This window comes from Anoplolepis gracilipes, chromosome 1 (genome assembly GCF_047496725.1).
Source record: "Anoplolepis gracilipes chromosome 1, ASM4749672v1, whole genome shotgun sequence".
NCBI lineage: Eukaryota > Metazoa > Arthropoda > Insecta > Hymenoptera > Formicidae > Anoplolepis > Anoplolepis gracilipes.
Genome location: NC_132970.1, coordinates 1,351,253 through 1,378,400, shown reverse-complemented (window position 1 = coordinate 1,378,400; position 27,148 = coordinate 1,351,253). Strand labels below are relative to the sequence as shown.

At 33.1% G+C, this 27,148-nt stretch overlaps 3 protein-coding genes across 4 annotated transcripts in view; 1 reads left to right on the top strand and 2 right to left on the bottom strand.

Moving 5' to 3' along the window:
* Positions 1-4,099, bottom strand: part of LOC140671022 (uncharacterized) — a 151,366-nt gene extending 147,267 nt beyond the window's left edge. Inside the window, exons 1-2 of the mRNA XM_072902075.1 lie at positions 3,288-4,099; positions 2,013-2,164 (exon numbers count right to left, since the gene is read on the bottom strand). The gene's annotated coding sequence lies outside the window, so the exon portion shown is untranslated. The remainder of the gene's footprint in view (positions 1-2,012; positions 2,165-3,287) is intronic.
* A 2,008-nt stretch (positions 4,100-6,107) lies between these two features.
* On the top strand, positions 6,108-9,933 carry LOC140671201 (nischarin). The gene is made up of 3 exons (XM_072902387.1): positions 6,108-6,538; positions 6,665-6,974; positions 7,053-9,933. The coding sequence occupies exons 1-3, from the start codon at positions 6,411-6,413 to the stop codon at positions 8,016-8,018; spliced, it is 1,404 nt and encodes a 467-aa protein (XP_072758488.1). The 5' UTR covers positions 6,108-6,410; the 3' UTR covers positions 8,019-9,933.
* Positions 9,223-26,981, bottom strand: LOC140671344 (alpha-crystallin A chain). 2 transcript variants are annotated; one of them, XM_072902600.1, is made up of 4 exons: positions 26,652-26,981; positions 19,289-19,405; positions 17,800-17,989; positions 9,223-9,932 (listed from the first exon to the last, which is right to left on the bottom strand). In XM_072902600.1, exons 1-4 carry the CDS (start codon positions 26,837-26,839, stop codon positions 9,738-9,740), a joined length of 690 nt encoding a protein of 229 aa, XP_072758701.1. In that variant the 5' UTR covers positions 26,840-26,981; the 3' UTR covers positions 9,223-9,737. The 2 variants fall into 2 exon arrangements, with proteins under 2 accessions (XP_072758701.1, XP_072758703.1); XM_072902602.1 differs by lacking the exon at positions 19,289-19,405 and having other exon boundaries at positions 26,652-26,978.
* Between the last annotated feature and the right edge of the window lie 167 nt (positions 26,982-27,148).

Genomic DNA, 27,148 nt, shown 5'->3' with positions numbered 1-27,148 from the left:
ACTTTAGTTTTGGCAGGAAACGCGTGCGTGATGTGTCCCGCGACATTTCCCGTCTCGGTGTGACCTCATCTCACAAGTGTTATGGCGTTTCTTTTGTCTGCAAGTACTCGTAACAAAACTAAAGAGAGAGACAAAGAGAGAGAGAGAGAGAGAGAGAGAGAAAGCGCCATTCTTTTCGAGAAGATGCAAAAGAGCGGTATGAAGGGGAAAACCGGGTAAACGACAGTAAAGGAGAGAAGGAATGCAGTGCGGTCACAACATCAAAGTGAAACGAGATGGTGAGTCGTCTGGCTGCAGTCGAGCGTGCCTGCTGAATGCACGGAGGCTGTCGAGTGCAAGGGCTTATGGTTACTGCTCGAGTACTGTGCGAACGCGGACAGGAGGATTCTCATTTAACGTTCGGACTTGGAAATCGTTCTGTTAACGGTGTTCTTACTGAACGCGACAAGATATATGGAGCTGGACCGAATGCACTCTCTATTTCCTTCTCTGCTGATCCTCTGATCCGCTTACTATCCATTTGCGATTTTCTTTTAAACACTCCGTTATTTACACGAACGATCGCTTTGTGTCATAGGTCGCATTTTTCTTTCTTTTTCTTTCTTTTTCTTTCAAATAAGTTCTCTCAACTATTGTATGGTTCTATCGGAGATAAGGGAGCTTTCGCATGACTCTTTGAATATTTTTGCGTGAAAAGCACAAAAAATTTTCAAAGTTTTATGTAACCGTACTCACGTCCGACATCTTACGTCACATTTTATCGATCATAAGGTTCATGATAAAAAAAGCTTCATTTCATGTATAACTCTTTCCGACAGACTAATTCCCGATCGACTTTCCGCGATGTTCCACATGAACGGGTTGCATTATGTCACGGAAGAAGTTACTCGATGGATGAGGAAATCGTGATTCGAAATATATAAAAACGCATTTCTTTTTATAATATATGTATAATGTATATGAATTATTTTTCTTTTAATTTTCAATTCTTCAATTTTCAATTTAAGAATATTGTAATTCACTTAGCATCTATAAAACTGAAAAGCTCTCCTTCTCTCTTTGTAGCACTCCATTTATTCTGCATACAGCAATTAAAATACGCGGTAGCAGTGCAGCAATAATCCGGAGCTATTTTAAATTCATGTCGAAAATGCGCAAAACAGATTACAATTTATAAAAGCTTTATGTTGTAAAAATGTGTGCGCTTGTCTATAAAACTAGATCAACTTGTAATGGCGTTTTAGTTAATTCAAGGTAAACAAGCAATTTTTTATGACGTAAAACGTTGCACACACATTATATTTTTATAAATTCTTATTAATCTTTTTCTATTTGCTTTCTCGTAGTAAGATAATGTTTTTTTTTCGTAGTGCAATGAATATTTTAAATATAATCCTTATTTTTTTTAAATTATAATTCCTACGAGCTTGGGCAAAACAAGGAATATTTCTCGTCAATTTTGGACGAACTCTGGTGTAAATTACACTTTGCTAAACCGCGTTCCATATGCTCTTAATTGTGTTATTTTGCGCAAAGCGCAACTGCACTTTGCTTTTAATCAAATTTCGCTGTACGGAGAAATCGACAACCTAAACTTCTATATATATTATATATATAATGCAGTGTCCTTCGATCATCAAATTACCAGACGAGAGACGGAAATCTGTATATATGCGAAATGTCGGAAATACTTTGGACTGCTCGATCAAAGCTCAATGAAATTTAAATCGAATTAAATAAAGTCGAATAAGTAAAATGATTTATGAATTACTCAGCTTTTAAAAGAAGCGAACTTTATTCAAAGAGAAATCCATGAGCTATTTCTCACGAGACAAGACGGATCAGGGTTCTATTTTTTGGAAAAAAAAAAAAAAAAAAAAGAAAAGACAACGACGTATTGTAACAGGTATCGTTGAACTCTAATCGAACATGAAGGGCTTCTTCGTTCCTCGATTCGAGAGACGAGAAACAACGCAACATTCCAAGCGGAAGAGAAAGAAGCGGCCACTCACCTCCGCTACGATCTCAGCTATTGCTTCGACGAACAGTCTCACGGCATCCAGCATCCTCTGTTCTCTCGTTCGCTAGAATATCCTCTCCGTCTTGATTCCTTTCTCTCTCTCTCTCTCTCTCTTGTTCCAAGTCCGTAATCGGAAACGGCGAGCTGCAAGAAAGACGACGATATTAAGTTTAAAGTTACAGAAGGGCACTGTTCTGGCGGACATGTGCGTGCGTGATTAATTTAACTAACAGTTCTCGCAAATTCTTGGATGGGAAAAGAAAAGAGAAATATTCGCGAAATAAATTTGTCAAAAACTGAGAAAAAAAATGTACACGTAATATTAAAAAATCTCATTATGAGATTATTGAAATTTTATATCGATATACGATAATCAATGAAAAATAAAAAAATTATAGAATAAAATATTTAAAAGCCATATACTTTTATTCAATTTTTCTTTATTCAAATGCTACCTATCTTTAAAATATTTACATTTAGGTAGGTTGAACAGTTGCATTAAAAAACTCGAAGTAAAATTTAAGATATAAAACGTCTAAAAAATTGGTGAAAGATTTTATATTCTTTTGACAAGCCTATCGTTTTGTTTATTAATGCTTGTTAGTAATATTTATATATAAACATTTATGTATAAATAAATTCGTTCGCATTCCAGCGCGTGACAATTCGATTGGTCGCTGACTAACAATAAGAATTACATTTACATGATTTTCTCCTTCTTATACGAGCATCTTTTTTTCAATGATCTTTCTTTACGTCGCTGGTACCAATGACGTGGCAAGAATGCCAGAACCTACTACGCCTACAACCTACAACCGAAATATCTACCTGCGCAACTCACTTCACCAAAGTGCTTATGAATCATAAACTAAGATTTATTTTGTATTCTAACAGTTCGTCACGCAATTTTAATCGCGTCTTTGCGATCACGCACGTCTTGATAAACCCATAGTAACACGCGTCGGTTTCTTTTCTTCCCAACAAAAATCATTGTCAACATTAATAAAAAAAAAAATTAACAAGTTGTAATTAATGTAATCAATTAACTTATTTCGATATTATTGGAGATAGACTCTCGTTCAAATGTAACGTAAAAAAGGTCAGGAATTTTGCAAATAGATTTATTTTATCAATTTTGTATTAATATTTGTATTAATCACGTTCACTGTTTCAGGTGTTAAAAAAAAAAAAGAATATCTATGACAACTGGATAAATTTGTAGATCTGTCAGGAAAGGATTGATCAGACTGTAATCGTTGAAACTCACCGTCCTTGGTTTAAAGTAAACGAAGAACGGACGCGTCCTCTGGAATGTGGTCGTCAGATCGACGTCTTTACCGATCGTGAAAGGTACATAATCCGCTATCTACTTTGTGTGTCACTGCACTTAATTCAATGCGAACACTTCCCACGCGACTAATCTTTTTTTAGCAAACACACTTTCTCGCGAATTGTCAAATCTCCCGTCACCAACATTCGAAGCTACATTTCCTCGCTTCGTTTCTCATCAGATTCTTCGTACAACGATATCCAAGAGAAATCATAAAATTTCTGACATTAAAGCATCGCTCACCATTTATATTTCGATTTTGAAATTTCTTTTGAGGCAGCAATTGTCGAAATTTAAAAAAATGTCACATTGTGATCAAACGTTTAAAAAAAATCTTCGTATATGCAAACAAATAGCGATCGATAATATATATCAGGCTTTTTTTTGTAATGACATCCATGAAATCGATATAAAAGCACGGTATTGTTTACCCTTTGCATTTCTCTACAATTTTTCGCAAAGATTTTCGACAAAATGTTTCGACGTGATCGAACAAACGGTCGCCACACAATCAGTGATGAAGGCGCGCGCACGAACGGTGACGCGTCGACGCACGGTTCGAGAAGAGGAACCAAGGAAGCTCTCACCGATCATAATCGTACCTTAGGGCCACCTGACGATCACTTTTTTTTCCACAACACGCAGCGCATGTTTTCCGCCGCGTTTTTCAAACAATAAACACACACACCTGGGCGCACACGCGCCGCGAGAGTACACGTACCGCATAAGGACGAAACCGACACGATACTGGATGAGAACGGGCAACAGGTTCGTCGGCTTGCCCCCGAGGAACGCGATGAAGGTAAGGAGAAATAGAGGGGGAGGGGATAGCAACCAGCCAGGTAAGCCGCCATTGCTCCTGACACAGCATCCAACCTGGCAGTGGCGTAATTAACGAGAGTTGATTCCAGTGGGCCTCGATTAATATAATTTTTTTTTTTTTTTATAAAATGCATTGATAGTCATTGATGTCTTTGGCACGTATCAAATATAAATGAATAAAACATTTAATTTGACTATATCAAAGAATATAGATATTATATATGTAGAATATTCTTTTGGAATTTATCATAAATAATTTATACATATATATATATATATATATATATATATATATACATATATTGACTAAACCCAGAAATGAGATACTTATTATAGTCCAGTTTTTATAGTCCTTTTTAAAACTAAAAATAATAAAAATATAATAATTTTATTAAAATTGCAATTATACAGAATTGTAAGAAAAATAACGAAAAATAGATATATATACATAGTTGAATTTCTTGTGAAACTTGAAAATTATTTTTGACAAACTTTAACGTTCAAAATTTTAGCGCGACTCATTTTAAATTAAATTTCGTTACACTAAAATTGTTCATTTTAAATTAATTAATGTATTCAAATCATATTCCATTATTTATTGCCATAATTCACAGCTAGAAAATCATTAACGTTTCGACTATACAATAGAAATCGATTCAAGATATTTCCAAGAAGTAGCTTCCCATATATTTATTTACTACTAATTTTAGGACACTATGTATCTAATCCGCTGGTGTAATCAACCTTCCCGTTTGATGTAGCACCTCCGATAGGAAGCGTCGATTACGCCACTGCGGCAACAGGTTGTTGCCAATGAGAGCTGCCATGAATGAGCGAGCGAGCTCGTTTTGTGGCAGCGCGATCTGCCCCTACGTTAAGCAAAAACAAATTTCTTTCCTAGCTAAAGTATGCTCTTGGTAATATCTGCAGCCGCTCGAGATAAGCATGCAAAATCGCACTCGCGCTGCATTTCCATGTATTTTGAGATACTCGTTTGTTCACTCTCTTGCCTTCTCATTCTCATTTTCTCTCCGCGAACGCTTTTTATCAGTGAAACACTGATAAATTCTCATAATGCATGAAACGCGAACTGAAAAGTTTGTCGTTCATCGCAGAAGAGTCGAGTCATTATCAAAATCGTCAGTAGATATCAGACGGTGCATCGAAAATTTTTCTAAAGTAATCACGAAAGATATAGTTTCATCAGCTGTTTGACATTCGGCCTGTTATTCCTGTCAATCGTGTTTTTGGAAATTTAACACACACACAAAAAAAAAAAAAAAAAAAAAAAAAAAAAAAATCGTAGCAACAATTTTTGTCCTGTTATCCTAATAAAATTAATACATTACTGATAAAAAATGGTGCTAAAAAAAATGGGTGATTGTATCCCTGAATATTTTTTTTCTCTCTTCATTATTTTTTATAAAAACTATAAGTATATAGTAATAAAATAAAGTCTATACTTTTCTGTTTCGCTGTTTCTCAACAAGTCCTTTAGAATCCCATAGCACCAAGGACATTCTCACGCTTCGGAGGAATTCATAACTCAGGTTATGTCGTGGACTTTACCGTACGAGCGAGGAAATAGATTGATGCTCGGAAGAGATAAGAGAGAATGAAGAGATAAGGGGAACAAGTGGAAATACGAGGGAAGACAAAAGTCGATATAAGTATCAGCTAAATATACGTACGTCTTCTTCTTCTTCTTCTTGTCTTTATTTTCGACCTCTTCTAGGATAAAGAGTATTGCAGTTCAAACTTACGTACATAATTACCGTCCATCGCGCGCTATAAAACTGACGAAAGACTGACAATGAGAGACGCGGATTGAAAGGAACGCGAGGCGACATCTCACGGCGTTTCTACATCCGTATTTTTGTTGTTCGACATCTCGCCGTAAGATGGTAGCACCACACGCGATTTGTTCCACGCAGCTGTTCGATAGCTGTCAAAGATGAGATGTCTAATGTCTATACTCTCGTGTCGTAGAGATACACTTCCATGGTTTTGGAACAACGTCATTCAACGTTGCAAAATACGTCGTAGCGATAAGGATAAGCAGTAGGCGGAGATATACGGAGCTCGACCGATCAAAACTGAAAATTCTGTCTTTAAATGTGCGGCATTTTTCCGAAGAGATCGCACGGTTACGTGGAGGGATAACCTCTCGGTCCCTGATTGTCGCGCGAGATCATTTGCCACGTATAAACGCATCGAAAGGCACATTGCGAGGTGATAATGGCGTGTCTGCTGTCGAACCAGGAAAATGTACTTTTGAAAATACCGTCAGCCGACACGGTGGACGGAGTCACGTATTACTGCATCGAGATTGCCATCGCGTCAATCAAATGGACTGTCAGGCACAGGTAACATTTAGACAATTACATTCATTTCCGCCGTAAATCTTGCACGTCTTTCACTTCTCTATTCTAATTAGCTTAAGAGACAATGGTCGATGAGAAAAAAATATATATCTCCTTTTTATTTTTAAGGTACAATGACTTTGCAGAATTGCACGAGAAGCTCGTTTCCGAGCATTGTGTCGAAAAGGATATTTTACCGCCGAAAAAGCTCATCGGTAACAAATGCGAGGCCTTCGTGGAGAAGCGTAGGCAAAGTCTTGAAATTTATCTCAATGCTGTTTATAATTATTTGAAGAAGGCGATGCCGAGAGAATTGGCTGTATTCTTAGACCTACATGTGTACGATATATACTTTCTACTACAAAGCATGGCCTTAGAGTTCTTTACGAATGGCAATACTCTGCTACAGAGTTCAAGCTATAAATTTAACCCTATACAGGTGATAAATAGAGTCTATATAGTTTTTGATTAATGCAAGTTCATGTTATGAAGATACGTCATTTCTATTTATTTTCAGCTTTATGCAATTAGCGAAAGATTAAAACAACCATGCCCATCTTTGGAAGTCGTGGACAAAAAATACGATTTTAGTCACGTTTTGGATTTTAATTCTCACTTGACTAATCTCACAATTGAGGGAAGTTTGGAACCTTATAAAACTAGCAATATTTATTCATCTGCATTGTCTATAGAATTATCCACCTTCAAAAATGTGCAAAATTTGACGGTCAATCGATATCCCGTGGATAAAATCTATAATATGGGAAATCTTCGAGATACCGTAACTACACTAAAAGTAAACAACACTAAGCTCAGAAACATTGTAGAGTTGGCCATGTGCGAAGAGGTTCATAAAAATATCATAAACGCTAATGATTCTCATGTGTGGTTGAAAGTGACACACTTGGATCTCAGTGATAATCGCATAGAAGTCATAGATGAAGCGATAAAATTGTTGCCACACATAGAGTGTCTAACATTGAACAACAATCATTTGTCCGAGATTTCCAACGTTACGTTATTGCCAAGATTATCTCAATTGTATCTAGCATCGAATAATTTTATCAGTCTGCCGGATGATCTTCACACAAGACTCGGATATATCGTATACATCGACCTATCGCAAAATAAATTAACGTCACTCGCTAGTTTTTCGAAGCTGTACTCATTGGAGGGATTGGACGTAAGCTGTAATCGCATCGAGAAGATCGAGGAGGTAAAACACATCGGCCATCTACCTTGCTTGGAGAATCTGAGATTGACTGGTAATCCAGTATCGACGATAGTGGATTATAGAGTTAAAGTTTTGGAACCGTTCGGTAAGAGAGCTGCCGATATCTGTCTTGATAACGAAAAGCCGAATCAAAAAGAACTCGACACTGTGTCGGTTCATCAAGCGTTGCGCATCGCGAGAGAAGGTAAATCACCAACGTTTACTGCATCAGATGCGCCGCTATTTTCCGCCGAAGTCCCGGGTATATAAAAATTTTAATCGTATTCTCTTTTCAATATGATAAACACGTTACGTGAATAATCTTTAGATACTAAACAAAAATGTGTTTTATACTGCAACATGTAAATTTTATCGATTCGAGACTGACTCCCTTTTCTCGTAGCGCAAAGCGTAATACCGTTTTCAATTTGAATAAATTATTTACTAGTTTTGTTGATACGTTTTATTGGTAAATAGATAATGTAAGAATAACGTGTTTTTTATCGCAATAATTCAAAAAAGTATGCCAAAATGTTAAAAGATAATATGTCTTCGTATTACAGAACCTTGTATATAAATCTAAGAGATAAAACACGTTTTTGTCAAGCAGAAGTAAAATTCTATAGATCCATGACAAAATTGTATAAATATATCTTGTACAATTTATGAAATAAATACATAAAACTGCTATTTTATACATGCAACGTATTGATATCAAGTGCAGATTTATATTGATTATTTGTAACAATCAACAGATTTAGCTATTGTAAATTATATACATTTATATATATATATAGGATTATTTAATATTTTTTTATTGAAATACTCTTTTCCTAAAAGATAATACGAATATGAGAGAACCAATCATGTAATATTATTTATTTTGAAATATGTTCAAATTCTCCTATTTTTAAGAAACAATACAAACACAAATTTTGTGTAAAAATTTTATAATAATTCAAACATAAGAGATCTGTATATAAAAAAATATTTTGTTAATAAAGACAAATAAAATCTATGATATATATGAAATCTATATGTATCTTGTTATCAATTGAAATACTATTAACTGAAAACACATTTCACACACTATATTTTATGAATTTTCCGAACTTATGTATATTATTACTCATCCTATTTTGTTTGGGGAGAAGGTTCCTTTCATTTTGTTCAGGGAAATAAAAATTGTATATAAATTTTCTTATCATTGATTTTTATTTAAACTTGTGTTTGCATTACCTTTAAATATTATACGCATTTCGAAAATATTAAAATATTCATAAATAATATCAATATAATGCTCATGTATATATACACACATTAAGCATTGTGTTATAGTCTTTTAACGTACACCTAAACTAACACATACATAAATTAACCATTACAAACAATCGCCTTTCATGTATTTGTAATAGTTTCGATTCGTTGATACGCGGTGCACAAGTAAGCAGTATAGCTCACAACTTTTAGAAAAAAAAGTCTTACTAAAATATATATATTTTCAAAATAGGCAATGCTTATATCTCTCTGAAAAAAGTTAAGCTATTTCTCTACGAGGGAAGATGAAATATCTTGTATATCAAAGCTGTAATAAAGCTGCTCGTATGAAAAAGGAAAATATTTTATATCAAATATTTTATCTGAATTTTTATCTTTCTAGCATTTCAACATTGATCTCTCTACGTTTGATTTCTCTTTTTTCTTTTTTTATTAAGCTAATAAAAGTCGATACGCATTATACTTAACGCGATCGCTCGCCGTTTCTGTTATTTAGTTAAAATTGGTCAAACATTCTCACGCGTGATAAATCGACTCATATAACTCTCTAACAATAAGTAAATTTTATACTTAAGAATTGTAAGGAATTGTAAAAGAAGGATGAAAAGACTTACGGAAAGATCCAAGTTGGATAAGTTTGAATGGTAGGTGGAAGGGGAGGAGTTCGAAACAGGAAATAAGAAATTGGTTTTTCGATGAGTCGTCGCGAGTTTACTGATGTGCAATCGGGATTAATTTTTCGCCCGCTCCGATCGCCGGTAAGGGTGCTTCCACGGTGAGGACACCGTCCTTACTCAACGAAGACTTAATGCTCTCGGGATTGGTTCCTTTCGGCAACAAGAATTCTCGATTGTACTCTCTGTATACTGATTTGCTCTCTGTCTTCTCCTCGTGTTTAGCGTGGACCTGAAACAAGAATTGTATTTGAGATGTTAATGCATGATATCTCAATCTTATAATTTCATCTTTATTCATATTTATTCGATTCATTGCGAAATAATTGCATGCAATCGTACGTAAAAAAATAAAGTTACGTAATAATAATTTTAAATCTTGTCGAATCATCAATTTTAATCAGATAAACTGGATTTAGCGATTTTTTTAAATTCTTTTCATGTAGATTGTACGTCTACATAAAATATATATAAAAAAGAGAGAAAAACAATTTTTTTCCTAATAAAATTTAATTTTATTATATTATAATTTTTTCATATTATTTATATAAAATTAATTTTATATAAAATTATAATAATTTTATATAAAAACATGTAAGATATTGTAATCAGACTTTTAACGTGACTGCTTTCAACGCCTCGAAACTAAAATATATATATAAAAATTAAAATATATATATTATGGCTAGTTGTCAAATTATGCTGTAATTCTATAGCTTATGATTTTAATATATATTATTATTATTAATGTTAAGTAGCAATATTCCATTCACGCTTCATTCATATGGTATGCATGCACATATATACGTGCTTACTGATGTTTTACAAGTTGTTAATATTCGCCTCGCGTGCACCGAGCATTAAAACGCATCGCATTTATCATTACAAACGCACTGTCGAAGTAATACGGCTCCTTCGCTCTTTTCTTCGAAAGTTATACATACGTGGTATTTTACCGGCAAAAAATTCTACGCATACTTCCAGCGCGAGCAAGAAAAAAATTACCGTTAACGCGATAAAATTCTCGCGAGTAATAATGATGTAGTAAAGTAAAACACGGTGTATATACTTGAACTGTCCTTTGTAATATTCTCACGGGTAATTTCCCTAAGGGATCTAGATATAGGATAACGAGAATGTATTCATATTATAATGACCATATTGACTCATTCATTCGATCCCGATGAGTCATGTCCGTTTCGTTTGACCAAGCGTAGGTTTCATCTCCTTAATAAACGCGCATGTTGGTCTAATATTCTAGATATTGATCTTATTTTTCCGCACGCGAATTACGCATACACATTATATTACAAAGATACACGCTAGATATATCGATTGCATTTTCGCGAAATACATGTATGAAAAATATGGTATATTTATAGACGCAAATCCATATTTGACGTAAATAATTTTTTTGTAATCAATTTTCTGTAGTATTTTAAATATTCCAATTATTGTAATTTTTTTAAATTTAACAAAGATATTTTTATGCCAATATTTAAATTATAAAAATAAATTTAAAATTCACAAAATATGAGAGATGTAATCATCACAATTTTCGAGTTAAATCATTTCTTTAATTATAGATATGTATCTCTTGTTGTTCTGGCATAAGGTAAATTTTGCGAATACGTACAAATATGATTATGGCTTGTCGCCAGTTTTGTGGAAACTCATTGAGATATAAAACAGAAAGTGAGACCTTCTCGTAATAGAACAACGACAAAAGTGGGTTATGAGAGATGCGATATAATCAGGACACCTTTACGTTTTACGAGAACTACATACGTGGAAAAAAAAATCGAAACGTGTACAGCAGGATGAAGGACAAGAAAGACAGAGAAGATGGCGGATACCGCCATATCTTCCACATCACGTCGACGCAAATCGATATTTTAAAGGGTGGTTGCTTTCTTGCGAATCATCTTTCAATTCGACCTCGTTTTTCGCGCGAAATAAAAATACCATCTATTATTTCATTTTTGAATGAAAATATTTCATACAAAAGACATGCTCGGAATGTCTATTTTTCTTGAATATCGGTTTCTTGAATCTTTATATCTTTTGCAACAAGATTCTGGAGCGAGGCTACTTTTGTTAATTCGACGATCGATAATAATTTACATTTTATCGGAAAGTGATCGCTGCTCATATGTACACAGACCATGTGTATACCCTGCGTCCCAATTTTTTTTCTTCAAACGTAACTCGCTCGCGTGACACGTTACACTCGTTACGATGTTCTTTCATCGAAATAATTCATTTAGAAATAATTCATTCTGGAAAAAATGATGAAATGTGTGATCAATCTATGATTTAAAATCAACTTACTTACTACTATCAAGTTTGAACAAGCATTGTGAATCTGCACAATATTATCTTTATAAATCACAATCCGTTAAATGCATGATTATTCGTCGCAGATTGTTTTTATTAACGATTTGATAGATGCATTTTTCAAAATAAATTTCTGCTAGAAACTAGTTTCAAAGTAAACATCACACGTGAGGTAGCATGCTACCGCTCGAAGATGTGCAAATATTATTCCGCGACTCACAGATAGCATCATCGAGGAGTTTTGTGTAAACGAATGTTGTTACGACGTAGAGACGTTACATCATGTTAATGATGTATTCGATCAGCGACGTATTTAGAAATCGCGAAGTTTTTCCAAGAGCGAAGCGATTTGCCTTGATGGCTTCAGATGCGGGTGTTGACTCATGATCAAATAACAAGAATACTATACTTTTACAACGCGCATATGCAAACTGTCCTAAATTTGTCGGTTCACATTTACAAAGAAAATGAATTTTAATATTAAAAATTAAGCTGATTTAAATTTTTTACAGTTACAGTCAAACACGAAAAGAAAAGTCGGCGATATTTTTATTCTATTATAATATATTATCAAAATTTATTTTGATTATATATACAGAGTGTCCTGCAATTGATGAAAAACGTACTAATGGCAGAATCTTGAGATCATTTGAAGATGATTTTTTCTCAGCGAAAATGTCGAGATATCAATAATTTCCGAGTTGCGATTGAAAAGAAAGGCGTTTTTCGCAAACTAAATTTTTTGGAATTAAAAAATTATCAAAACTACATTCTTCACTTAATTTCAGGTAGAGTTTACTCTAGTAGAATTTTAATACAAAGATATATAATGATAAAAATTGGAAACTTGCAAAAAATGATGACATATTCCTCGATATTTTCGTTGAGGAAAAATTGACTCCAAATGATCTCAAGAATCTGCCATTAGCAGGTTTTTCACCAATTACAGGACACCCTGTATAATCAAAAACGTGCATCACACAAATATTATTTCATGGTATTCAGAATATTTAAAATATAAACACAAAGGGAAAAGATGAGCAAGAAAGAAAAGAGAGATCATTATTTTCTGCCAATCACTATCAGCAGCAAGTCATGATCCTGACTTAGACCAAACATGCCTTTCGTTGCTAATCGCGATGATATTTCTTCAAGCGTGTCTCGATAGCTTTGTCAGGCGCAAAAAAAATGCAGGTGCAAGCTACACAGCCGCGCCCATTAGAGCGGCAAATACATCAAAGACAGAGTCGCGAACGGTAGGCGAGGCTTGCCGTGTGCTAATTGCATTACGTAAAAGCTCTTAATGAGTTAACCGATTTGTTTCGAGTTGCTTCTCGAACGTCTTCCATCATGTCGTTGAGGATCAAGAAAAGATGTATCTGTCGTCGTCGATACGTGCAAACGAACGAAATCAGCTGGTCTTAACCCTGTCATGTGTCATGTGAAAAATTAGATTGACGGCCAATGCTTGAATTGCATCTATTATACGCGCGTCTTTAGCATTTCTTCTCTTTATTTACCGTTGTAAAGTCGGTGATTTCATATTCAACTTCACTACCTTGCATAATTTTCACATATAAATTCCTTGGCACTGCTTCCCGTTCTGACATAGTAAATGACAGTAAAAGTATCCGAGATTAAAGAGACTCAAGTAAGGTTTTTTTACCCGAGATAAAACAAAGTCGATATAATTGATTCGTTGAATTTTTTACTAACATTAGTTTCTCGCATCGAGTATTTATATCAATATATTTTCAAAAATTTTATTTCCTTGCAAATAGTCTAGATATTCACAAGATAGAAAAAGGCAGAGAATAATTAGCCAATTTTTGTTAATAATATATACCGATTTCTCTCATAACAGAATATTTTTATAATTTAATATTTGAAAAATTTTGCTTTTAAATTCGATAGAAATAGGATAGTTCCTAATCAATTGTCCGGTTAAAATATCCTTGACCAATATTATTATTTAATGCAGATGTGTGTGTGTATGTCAAGGACTAAAACTTCCTTTTCTAAGCCACGACTAAGAGACGACGTTAGAAAGCCATGACGCGGTGACGGTCATCAAATCGGTAATGCAATTTTCCTGTTCTGTACTTAAATATATATTGGGATATCGATCGTACCGAACCATAAAAGACTAAAACTATCAGGAGAAAAGTATGTGCAAGTAATTCAAAACCGAGAGAGAAAGAAAACGAAGCGAAGAAAAAGAAAGATATGTCGTGAATTATAGTAATCCAACTCTTCGCAGGATATAAGTTTTCGCGACGAATATCGTCTTATGAAAGAGGCGAATGTTATGTAATCATACCAGCTGCAACTCACTATTCATCGAAGCGACCGATTTACCAAACTTTAACATCCCCGATTTGTGCTACGGTAACGAAATCTGGGTTACAGTAAACATGACGAAAGCGATTCTATTCTAACAATATAATACGACTTTCAAATATTTCAAAAGTTAAAGCGCGCCTGAAATTTTTATATAAAAAGATATTGTTACATATTTCAATAGCATAAAATAATTCTCACTCTTTCCTTAAAAATATGTAAAATTTTATAATAAAAAAACAGTATAGATAGTAAACATTTTTTACATTTTAATTTTGTTTGTGAAACAAGATTTAGAGGGAAATATTTTCAACATTCATAGTTATATTCGAGATTCAATGCCACGATTGTCAAAAATAACGTAAGTCACTGGCAGCTCTGACTCATGAACTAAATATAATTATGAATTTTGACTTTCATTTCTACTTTTGCGCGTATGATTGAAAAACAGACCCGGAAACTTAAAAATTGATTAAAATCCTCATGTAATATGATGTAAGCCTTCAAGACAGAAGAAAAGTAAAATCCGGAACGAACAAAACTTAACAATTATAGAGAGCGTCTATCATATCTTTTTTTTTGGCAGTAGATACTTCAATAAACTTGAAATTATGAAGAATCTGACGAAACACTATTATTTCTTGCAGGTTTTCATTTATCAATATCAATTAAATTTACTTTCAAGTTTAAGCCGCTAATTAAATATATATCAAAATACAAACCTAAAACTACATAATTATGTGCTGTAAAAAAAGATATGCGAAAGAAGACAAGAATGTATGTTCTCTCATCGCTTCTGCGATGACGTCAAGTGGCCATAAACTCGCGAGAAATGCTCTGTTCTATACCCTTGTGTTCTCATCCCATTTCCAGCCCGGACCACTCGTCCTTCGAAGTATCGTCCTTGGTCGAGCCCTTTAAAGTCAGTTTGTGGTGCGCAACCGACCTAAATTCGCTAGACCCTGACCATAATATGTATACGACGAGCAGTTTTGAGTTCTTTTTTGCGCCATCAGGTTTCGTCTGGCGAATCCATTTATGGAAGATTACTCGCATTTCAAAAATTACTTTATAGAAAGAAATTCTTGCAAAAAAAAAATAAATAAATAAAATAAAATATACAACCAATGCTATTTTGAATAAAATTATTTAATTGTATTCGTATACAAAAAAAAAAAAAAAATTACGCACAAAACTTTAAAATAATTTAAATAAATATGAAAAGTGTAAAAAAGAAAAAAAGATTATTCAAACAAATATATCGATAAATGGAAACAAATAAAAAATGAATGTGCTCTTCAGATTGACATATAGACAATCCAGCAGACATGCGGGATGTTTTGACAGCCGTCATTCAATTTTCTGAACTACTATAAACTAGGTACTTGAAGCCAACGCTAAGAAAATCAATGTTTCTTTCAATAACTTCTTTCAATACCAAATAATATCGCAAAACCAAAAGATTCTTTATTTCTTAGACTCTTTGATAAAAATTTTATAAATAATAAAATGTTCTGTAAAAGGGCAAGCTGACTCTTCGGACTTAAAGAAATTACGGAAGATTGCAATTTTTTCGAACATCTTGTATAAAATATATTTGTTTCGTGTAGTAATCTACCTCATTAGTCCTGATTTTCATAAAATTAGAATCAAAGAATATCCGAATCGGCCAATCCTTTTATCGAATAAATTATTAAAGTAATATACTGTGCCTTGTTCGTCAATTGATCTCTCACAATATAATTTTCTTTTCATCACGATCAAGAACAAGAGTATGCATAACGATAGAAGACTTTTTATAATATCTATCAATATCTATCAATAATAATGTTCGAGAAAAAGAGAGAAAAAGAATACACCTAATTTCCACAATTTTATTAATTCTTGTCGCTCATTAAAATAAACAATTCTTTTATTAACTCGTATTACACGAAAATAGGATATCATATATTAATAAATAGTGACATTTTGAAGCACAATAAAATTGAATATTTTTTGGCATGTAAATTAAAATAATTATTTATTTACCGATATCACATAAATTTCCTCTCTCATTAAGAGAGAGAGGATTCTCTAACTAAATCTATTTTCTGTAACATTAAATTTATTAAATTAAATGTAGTGTTTTCATTAAATTATAATATCTGTATTGCTATCAAAGTGCACTTACATAAAAAAGATGTCTCTTGTGCAATTCATAAACATAATCACGTCCCGCATTTCAACTTCGGCTCGTTTGTTCACAATGGTCGAACATTATTCCGGTCCGCCGGTATGACGGCTAGCGTGAATTTATTTTCGGCGTCGGTTATTTTCGTTCAGGTCGACGCGAGAGCATTAGAGAAGGAACTCAAAGACGCGCGTATATAGAAATTCCAAGGAATTCCAGTTTTAATATTTTACTTCCTGCATAAAATTCTAATTTTCGAACCGGATAAAGAAAAAAAGACAAGTTCTTATAAATTTGCTAAATTTATGTATATAAATTGGCCGAGTGAGATAAAATCGCGTTTAAAACTGATCATCAAAACCGCTAAACGAAACTTTGCTTCTCGTGTAAATTCGGTCGGTTCACTGAATGAAGCCAACTTCCCGACAGGAAGTGACGTAAGGCGAACAATTACAGTGTTCTATATGCAGTTCGTAAGGATTCGTAAAAACCTTTTTTGTGGATCCTCTGCATTTTACGTCACATTAACTACTTTTCATATTCTTTGAAGATAAAATTTAAATGTAAACTTTTCGAAAAAAGAACAGTATATTTTCATATTTAATAACAATATTTGGATCTTAAATTTTTCATTTGGTATATAAAACTGTATCGTAAAATATATAAAAATAATCAACAATTCCTAGCAACTAATACTTTGGCAAACGCAAACTAGAAATTAATCTAGAAAAAATTATATGTCGGCACGCAACCCGTGTAACTAACTTCGCCACTGTTATGACGGTATATTATGCATGGACCGGCAACTTTGCATCGCGCCAATTGCGCAAAAACTTGAACCCGATTTACATCTTGCCAAGTTGTGCAAGAGACCATACCGGCGAAAATATCATGCGTGATGAGTCAACCGTGTAATAATTTCGGGTTTCCTGCGTTTGTCAGACGAATTGAGCAGAAGCAATAAATTGGAACACTCAGTAATATGCTGAGTAATCTATATATGTATATTGTTCGAGAAAATTAATTTATACGCAAAAGAAAGAGAGAGAGAGAAAGAGAGATGTCTAAAGATAGGCTTTAATAATTATATAATGAGGATAATTTTAGCAAAAATCTTACTTATATATTTGTAAAAAATTAAAAAAATTTTTAAATAAATTTTTAAATCCTTTATTTTACAAAGTCAATGAATGTCAAAACTAAACGTGATTAAGAAATTTCTTTTGTCAAGAATTAATAAAGTTCCACTCACCAAGAGCTTATTATCCACAGTTTTGACAACGATCTCCTCGGGCGTGTATTGGGAAACGTCAAAGCGCAGCTTCAACATCTTGCTGTCACCCTCGTCCTGGATGAGGGGACTGTTGAGGCCATCCAGCCAAGTATGATCATGTTGAGGACTCAGGGAACTGCTATTTTGAGTGCTCTGTTGCGTGGTAGTGCTGTAATTTAAAACAAAATTTCGATTATCGTCGATGATCATCACTCGTGTGTAAAATCTAAATGAAACGATGAAACGTTGAACATATTGACACGGTGATGAGCGATGTTGATAATCCGTCATCCATTAAAAACGTAAAACCTATTGTGTGTATGACTATTCTATGATAGGTGCGATAATCTGAAGCCCTTCACCTACGGTAGCAATGCAACAGACAAATAACATAAATCCACGCACAAAAACTGACATTAATTCAAAATCGTGCACAACGTTTACGCTAAAAAGGGCTGGCGTCTAAGTTTCTATAAATAATATATTTCACGTAGCAATATCTATTATCATTAAAAATAGACTGAAAGAAAATTGCATCAATTTTTTTTATAAAGAATATGTAGAGTCACTTATTTTGAATTCTAATTAATGATTAAGATGCTCGCCTTGGCCTTTTTAGTGTTAAATAAAAGTGTTACTCAGACCTAACTTTTGTACGCAACACTATAATCTATGTAAAACCGTGAGGAATATGAGGTGTGAATTGTGTGAAGAAGGTAACGATCATCAACGAGTGCGAGGTCACAAAACGTGCAGACATCTGGTCGTTGCACTCGCTCTCTCTCTCTCATTACAATTGCATTAACCCTTTGTAGAAAAAAATGATATAACGCTGTACTATTTATTGTTGAGACATTTAGTTTGTTATTACATATTTTTCAGTATTTATATATTAATTAATTATATTAATTAATGTAACCAATTCTCTAATAATATATTAGTATTCAAGAATATATCTAATTAACATAAAAGGGAAAGATTAAATTTTTTATTCGTATATTCTTATTTGTACATATTATTCTATATATGCATATACATGTATTCTGTACTATACTTAAATTATATTAATTATATTAAATTTTTATAACGCTACAAAAACTTCTTATCTAACTTATGTGCGTTCGATTTATCAAACTATTTGTTAGTTTACTTTACAAGTTTATCCTACAAAGGGTTAAAGACATAAATTCGAGAAATAAACGGGTATAGTGCAGAATGAATACTTCGAGTGAGAGATTAAAAAATAATTTATTAAAAGGTGCGGATTTAAAAAAAATTACTATATCACTATTACAGAACAAGCGTCCATCTACTTGGTTCTTTGACAAGCTTTACAAAGTTAATCGGGGATGTACGCGCCCTCGCGATGACATATTCCGATCCTACAAATTGTCTCTACATCGATAGACTTGTTTTCGTTTTTTTCTTTTTTTTTTTTTTTTTTTTTTTTGTCTAGCGATAGCGTCACCTTTTGAAGCTGTCGAACGCGGACCGCTTTGGCGGTGCTGCAGGGTCGACCTTGTCCCAACCTTCGGTCTTCGAAGTCGTCGACGTGTGATGCTCGCTGGTGCTCGTATGATGCCGACTTCATAGTTAGTCACCAACGTGCCAATGCAGAGAGCCAATTGGTAATCGAGCGCAGGAAGAGGGGTTATTATTATTATCGGTTAACTTTTAAGTTACAGAATCGCATTTTAATCGTTACTCCACGCTGTATTCGCTTTTGTGTTTCTTGGCTTGGTATAAGTAATTCTACGCGGGATTAATCTTAGCTTTGCAATTTTTTTTTATTAGATTTTACCAGCAATAAACAGTTATTCTTGTCAGCTGATTAAATCTATTTATAATCTAAAGCTTTCTAATTTCATTAACGACAAATAACTTCTGTTATATTTGTTAATTTTATCAACAAATATCGGTTCTTCCAACGAATCGATAAATCGTAGAAATTATTTCTAATCAACTTTGAATTTTATAATATAAATTGATAATTATTATTTCTATTTTTATTGTCATAAAAGTTTTAAGATTAAGATGTAATATCAACGAATAATTGTTTCAAATTTATTCGTCATTAATGAAACCTTATTCAAATCCTTATCAAATTGTTATCAATTGTACCTTTTTATTTGCTGATATCAGTATCCTGTATTTCTAATGTCAAGTTTTGGCAAAGAAATGCAGTTTTGAACTTGTACAAGAGAGAGAGTATGCATTATATTAATAGATTAATATTAGATATATATTTGATTTTAAAAGTAATAAGAGTTTCTTTGTACCAAGTAACAGTGAGCGAACATTCCAAGCGAGGTATTATTACATAATTAAAATTCTTTTTTTTATTTAATTCATTATTTTTATTTTATTTAAACTTATATAGAATTTCGTACTTTAGATTTTACTTAATTTGAAAAACATGATTCTCTTAAAAGTATGCTGAAAGTTAAACTGCAGAAAAGATAAATTTGCAAAATTTATTATACTTTTTAATTCGCAATTATATATAATTTGGTTATATTGGAAAAACATAAAAATAAATAATAAATTGTAGAAATCAAGCGCTAAAGTTTTACTCAATAAAAACCCTATTGCGTAATACAAAAAAAAAATTACAATAATTTTTAAAGGTACTAATGCATACTGGCGCGCATTTATTCAATTTTCTGCTTTCGATTAATATTGAAAATAATACAGAAAACTGAGTGAGTGCGTATTTACTGCGCAATTGGATGCACTAATGTAAGTAAGTGCATCCAATTCTCTATGGCAATTCTCTATAGCAAATTTAATATTTCCGAATGCTGACATCTCACTTCAAACAAGAACAATATACAAAAAGCAGTAAGACAATCGACACACGTCAACAAATGCAGCAAATTAATCGTAAAAGCTATGTACAAATCATTCGTACAACTTAAGAAAATAATAAGCTTATTCGGCAAATATATGTATATATCATTAATCTTATTCGATTTTTAAACTCGTAAAATTATTTCACATCGACATTTCTAAAATCATTACTTGCGTTTATCTGGGTGATTTTTCTTCATAGTTATCAATTCTACACTACGGCTGATATAATCAATATTCAATTTATTAGCGGTCTCCGGAGAGAAACGATCGATCGTAAGCACACATTTATCTACAGATAAGAATAAAGTTACTTATAGCTTCGTATAAAATAACGTCGTCTCGAACTGGATATCGCGATAACCGGAAGTCTTACTTCTCCATCTTGAGGCCATCAACTTTCACTTGTAAGAATACTAAAATAGTACGTGATAATGGTATCACAATCATAGCAGAGTGATTTCTCAAGTCATGTTTATCTGTTTATCTTAATTTATTCCTCTCGGAATTATTTCACTTTCATTTAACTATAAAACAATTTAATATAATCCGCTATTTTTCAATTTCATTTATCCTCGAAATATTCACTTAATTTTAGAAAAAATCCATATATCTACATACTTATGTAGAATTATATAAGTTACAATTATTATACATATTATATAAGTAGATAATTTTAGTTTAACATGATTTTTAACAAAATGTTTTAACAAAATTTTTGAGAAAGCTGCAAAGAACTTCTCTGGTTATTAATATTTTTAAAAATATTTAAAATTTTTTCTTTTATTTATCTATTATTTATAAAATAGATTTTTTTTTAAATAAAATATTTCTTATTCTTCTAGAAGCAAAACTTACATTTTACAATAATGTATAAGCCGATAGGAAATTATGTTTAGAAAATTCCAACATCATGCGTGATATAAAGTTTCGTGACAGTCAAATAATTCTGATAGTAAAAGCTTCTAAGAACGAAATGTCACTATATTCTGTCACGCGACGTAACGTGTTTAACAGTAATAACGACTGTTTCCCGCGTTTTATTTCCCTTGTACGTATAAGTATTAAACGAAGAAGACAGAGAGAAAAAGATTGCCGTCTACCATTGTCGAATATATTTCTATCGACTGCTACATTATTTTTCGACAAGTCTATCTCGTGACTGCATTATACGATTTTTTTTCTACAACCCATGATAATATACTTCTATATTTCTACTAGATTTTGATCGAATTTAAATTGGAAATATTAAAATATGATATTTACTAGAACAAAAGGATTGAAGGAAAATCGCAGGAAAGCTATGTGGGAAAGAATGCGGTAGAGAACAATTATGCCAGACAAGAGAAAGGTCTCGTATCTCGTCTCGTGAAATCGTGGGAGGTCAACCATAGCGAGCAAGCTCTCACAAAACTTGACTCGTCGGAGAGCGAAAAGGCCAAACGAAACGCGAGTCACGTCAGAATAGAAACTTCTAATTCAGTGCCATCACATTATTTTGCACTACTATTGACTCTTTATCATGGAAATAAAATGCCTAAATGACTATTTGTCGAGCAAGACAATAGATTGTATATTCAGCGAATTAAACGACAGATAATATAATCGCGTATAAAAACAACTCATGATACATAGACAAATATTATTATCATTTATTAATCACGTGATTCGAATGGCAGAAAGATAATAATTTATTTCGTAATCTAGTATATCTAGTGAATTAATTTAATCGAATAAAATTTAAGATCAGTCAAATAAGATAATAACTGTAAAAGAATATATATTATAAGAACATTGTATGTAGCCATTACGCAATGTATACGTATATAGATGACTGAAAGTCAATGAATCGCTTAATTCACAGTAGTTATAGATAGCCGACATTGTGAAACGGAAAGACTATAGTTGCATGCCTAGACAAAAGCGCATACATATATGTAAAAGTAAGTTAATTTCCCTTCGGCATGTATGCACCGCGTTGCTCGAGTCTTCGATCGTGACTGCCAACAGCACGTCAGTTGTATTCACGAAAGTTCAAGCATAAGGTTTAACATAGTTCGCCAAAGTCAACTAACAAGCTATTGACCTGCCTATAAGAGGCAATTTCCTGTTGCTGTTCGAGTCTCGACGCGTTGTCTGAAAGCCTGTCTGTCTATCCGTAAAGGTATCACAAATTGTTTACACGAGATATCGCAAATCAATTTATCAAACTTTATTGTATTTTGTACACCTCTACTTCAGCTAAAAGTAAAAAGACAATAGTTTATAAGTAATAAAATCATGATGTTTGACACTCTCAACTCGTTGTTATTTAAGAACAAAAAAATTAATCAAGATTTACAAACTACTTTTATTACGATTCTAAATTATGAGCAGCGTATAATCCGATTGTATAAATAATTGGTTAAATTCAAGTAAGAATGAGAAAAGAAGATTTGAATGGATAAATAAATATACGTCGACAACTAAACATCTTATTAGACAGGTTCGTAGTCTACGCGTCAGGTCAGGAAATGTTTTCATCAAAGCTTCTCCTCGCACATATGATATGCCATACACACTTGTCTATTTGCGGTAAATGTCCCTGAACATTACGTCAGGAGCACGTGATTATTCGGACTTCGTAATGGACCATACTCACCTCCTACGAACGATCCATCAAGAATACACGATCGATATCGAACAACTGCTTGCTATGACGCATATTTATAAATGGAATTTTTCATATGTCAATGACGAAACACGTGTTTCTCAAAAGAGATCTTGTTATGATTTATGACGAAAGTGAATTTTTAAATTATACATATGTGTACATAAATACACAAGAAATGACGACTAAAATTTCAAATAATTACATTTTGATCTATTAAGTGAAACAATGCTATGTTTTTAATCGATAATACATCGTAGATTAAATTTGACCACACAATATATGAGAATCTCGAAGACAAAAATTAATAAAGTGATTAAATAAATAAATAAAAATTAATTAATTGCGCAATAAAATTATTTCTTGTCAATTGCGACGAACAGCTAAACCTGTCAACTGTCAAAGTATAGTAAACAAAGCATACACGCGATGTTAACACGAATAATGTGCATTTTGACGCGAGTTTACGCAATCTATGCGTAACCTACCGAAATTTGACCACAGTTTTATGCCTGGGTGGATAGAGATCCTCATCCAAGATCATCGTGGAGCTTTGCCGGTAGGCAAGTCGATACTGCTCATAGGCTGAACGCGCTCGGTTTTAAAACGTGAACGATGCGGTTGTCTCGATGTCGCAAAAATTACTGCGTAAAATAGCTTCTAGGCTTCCTGCAAGCTCCTCACCTTTCTTGCATCACGATTTAGTGCTTGATTCCAGTACCCCGTAGTGGGGATGATTCGCGAATGTATCAATGTCAAGGTCATATTGACGTAATAACGTGATGCACCATGAACTTGTGCATTTTTCATATGTACATTAAACCTTAATTTTGAAAAGTGTATAAATCAAAAAGTGATTTACGTAAGTAACATTATTAGAACGAGGACATTTTTAATATAATTCAATATTTTTCTAAAATACGAATAAATATTTTAAAGCACCTATGTAATTAGGAATTTATTTTAATCAATTAAAACCTTGAAATTAAAAAAAAAAAGAACATTCTATCAATTATTATAAAAGTAATTTACTTTTCTCGTGTTTTTATACTGCGTTTCCAAACTAAGTATTTTGAATAATGACAATGTTGCATTCAGAACGTGCCACCAAATGTGCGTATATCAGTGTGTGCCATCAAAACTAAAGTGAACGCACTCGTTCATCCAACAAGCGCATTCAACGAGACGCATCCGATGTAATTATGTAACAGACATCGCTTGTAATTCCGCGAACAACACGTTTCCCACAAGAATGTATTTAATTATACACGTCAGATTTAGCATGAGTGTGTCATCACACAATGATACAATTGCTACTTGTCGCTTAAATTTGTAAAATTTTATACATATATGTATACGAATATCACTGGACTATTTTGATCTTACAAAAGACTTGTAAAAAAATAAACGCGATATAGAAATAAATATATGATACTCTTACTTTTGCTAAAAAATTTTTTTACGAAAGAACAATGGTTTAAAAAATTTTTTGTAAAATCATTTTATATAAAGAAACGCACATAAACAAAACAAGAAATAAGTTTAAGAATATCGTATAAACCAAATTAATTTGCATTTTGATTACACTTTCGATATGTGCAAACATATATGCGAACATATTCATTATCACGAAAATTTCGACGATAAAATTTCGCGCAGCAGGTTACGTTCAAGCGTATACAAATTTTCGCACATACACCCCGAGATTATCCATGATGTTCACGCGGTTGAAAGACGCTAAAGAGAAGAGCTTCTGGTTTGAGAGTACAGTGACGGAATCTCTATAAATAGCAGGTATACGAAATGCGCGTGAACGACGGTATCGATGCAAAAATATCGTGGTAATCCGTAAATCGCCACGCGATCGAATCATACTATCCGTTGGAAAAACTTACGACAGAATTTAATATTTGCGTTGTTGTGATATTTTATGTATTTATTAAATTCAATACCCATATAATCTATTTAATTTTTAATAATCAATATATGTTTTATATTTAATTTTCAATATATATTTGTATGTCATATGATAACATTATGTTATTATTGCTATTATTAAGATATATATATACACAATATATGTATATACACATGCACACACACACACACACACACATATATATATATAATTGAAATATATGTGATATATGTAGATGAGATTGGAATATAGTACATTCCAACATAGCCACGACGTAAACGTGTTGCGTAATAAATTTTTGTGTCATCTTTTAACGATAATTCATATTTATATTCTTATCTTTTATCTTTTATCTGAGAGAGATTTATTTTGTAGTAGCAAATGTTGACCAAATATTTTAATATGTTTATATTTTTTTTATATATAAAGTATAAGTTAATTTTTATATTTATAAATCTAGTATAAATCATCGTTTAAAAAAAATAACAATTTACTTTCTACAAAAATGCTTACGATCGATCGGTAGAGATGGATGATTTCCTCTATCATTCTAAAATAAAATTTATAAATATCGATCGAGAGATCGTAAACCTTCACATTATGTGAAAGGAAAAAAAAAAAGATTTGTTTCAAATATGCATATCACAAATTGATATACGTATACTCTGTCAGATATCATCAATAATAATCATTGGATATTTGATCGTGAGTAATTTCAATGCGTGACATGACGCGTGATCAAAGAAAATAAAGTTGTTTTACGTTGGAATTATGAAACATATACATATTATAAAACCTGTCGCCTATGATCGAACGCAAATAATAAAAAAAATTTGCAAGAAAACGTATAAGAGAATTGAAACAAAAACCACTTTCAAGTTTCCTGATCTTTTTGTCGCAGCTATGACAATAAATGACATTATATGTAATGTTCGTAGTGTTTTGGAATACGGAAAAATCAATACTTCCAATGTCAACTGTATTATTCAATTGTGACGTATAATCGATCCTTTTCTCTCTCTTTCTCTACATGCCAATATATATAACATATATGACAAGATAGTAATTTTGTTGGCATATAATTTTACTTGGATTTATGTGATCTCGATATACGCAATATATATGCTGGCATTGCGTGCGAATAAACACCGTACGTCGAACGTCGATGTAAACAAACTTATTCAATAGCTCAAAGTTATTATACATACGTCGTAAAGTAAAGAAAATTCTTTCACAGAATTGAATAAAATATTACGAGTATATGTATATGTACGTACATATACATGAATTGTAGAGACGCGCGAGTGTGCATGAAAAAGAGAGAGACAGAATAAGATAAAAAACATAATCGCGTTCTTTCGAAATAGAGGTTAGCCGTGTCGCGAAAGAATTCGCGATCTCTTATACACATACCTTGTGGTGCTCTTGAAGAAGTTGTTGCTCTCGCGGTTCATCAGCTCGCTACGGAACCGCGACATCTCGTCCTCCATCTTCCTCATCTCGGCATCGAAGCGCTCGCGTATGTTGGAGAACTCGGTGTCGATTACGCTGAAGTCGCCAAGCTTGATGGGAATGTTGCGCTTAATACCACTGTCAGCCATGTTTTCGCCCAAGTAGCACACTCTCGTGTCTCTTGTCACTGAATCACTAAACGAGGGATCCGCGCTCGATCAAACGTAATTCGTTCGCAACTATCACGGTATCGTGCGCGCGTGTCTCGTCCCGCCTGAGGAATGAGCGCGACTCGCCGGCAGCTCCTTAAATAGCCGGCGACGCCGGCGAGGCCACTCGTGGGAGTTCGGCCGCGCTCGGCTTTTCTCGTGACTACGCACGCGGTCGCTCGTTCGCCTAGCGAACGTACGTAAAGTTGACATGTTCCATGACGATTCTTACAATTAGACATAGATCTC

What these genes read in the sequence shown, in the direction of transcription:
- LOC140671201 (XM_072902387.1), top strand. Translation starts at nt 6,411, where the DNA reads ATGGCGTGTCTGCTGTCGAACCAGGAAAATGTACTTTTGAAAATACCG. An exon ending in AAATGGACTGTCAGGCACAG is followed by an intron (nt 6,539 to 6,664) that starts GTAACATTTAGA and finishes TTTATTTTTAAG; the next exon opens with GTACAATGACTTTGCAGAAT. An exon ending in ATAAATTTAACCCTATACAG is followed by an intron (nt 6,975 to 7,052) that starts GTGATAAATAGA and finishes ATTTATTTTCAG; the next exon opens with CTTTATGCAATTAGCGAAAG.
- LOC140671344 (XM_072902600.1), bottom strand. Translation starts at nt 26,839, where the DNA reads ATGGCTGACAGTGGTATTAAGCGCAACATTCCCATCAAGCTTGGCGAC. An exon ending in TTCTTCAAGAGCACCACAAG is followed by an intron (nt 19,406 to 26,651) that starts GTATGTGTATAA and finishes CTAACTATGAAG; the next exon opens with TCGGCATCATACGAGCACCA. An exon ending in CTGTGGATAATAAGCTCTTG is followed by an intron (nt 9,933 to 17,799) that starts GTGAGTGGAACT and finishes TTCTTGTTTCAG; the next exon opens with GTCCACGCTAAACACGAGGA.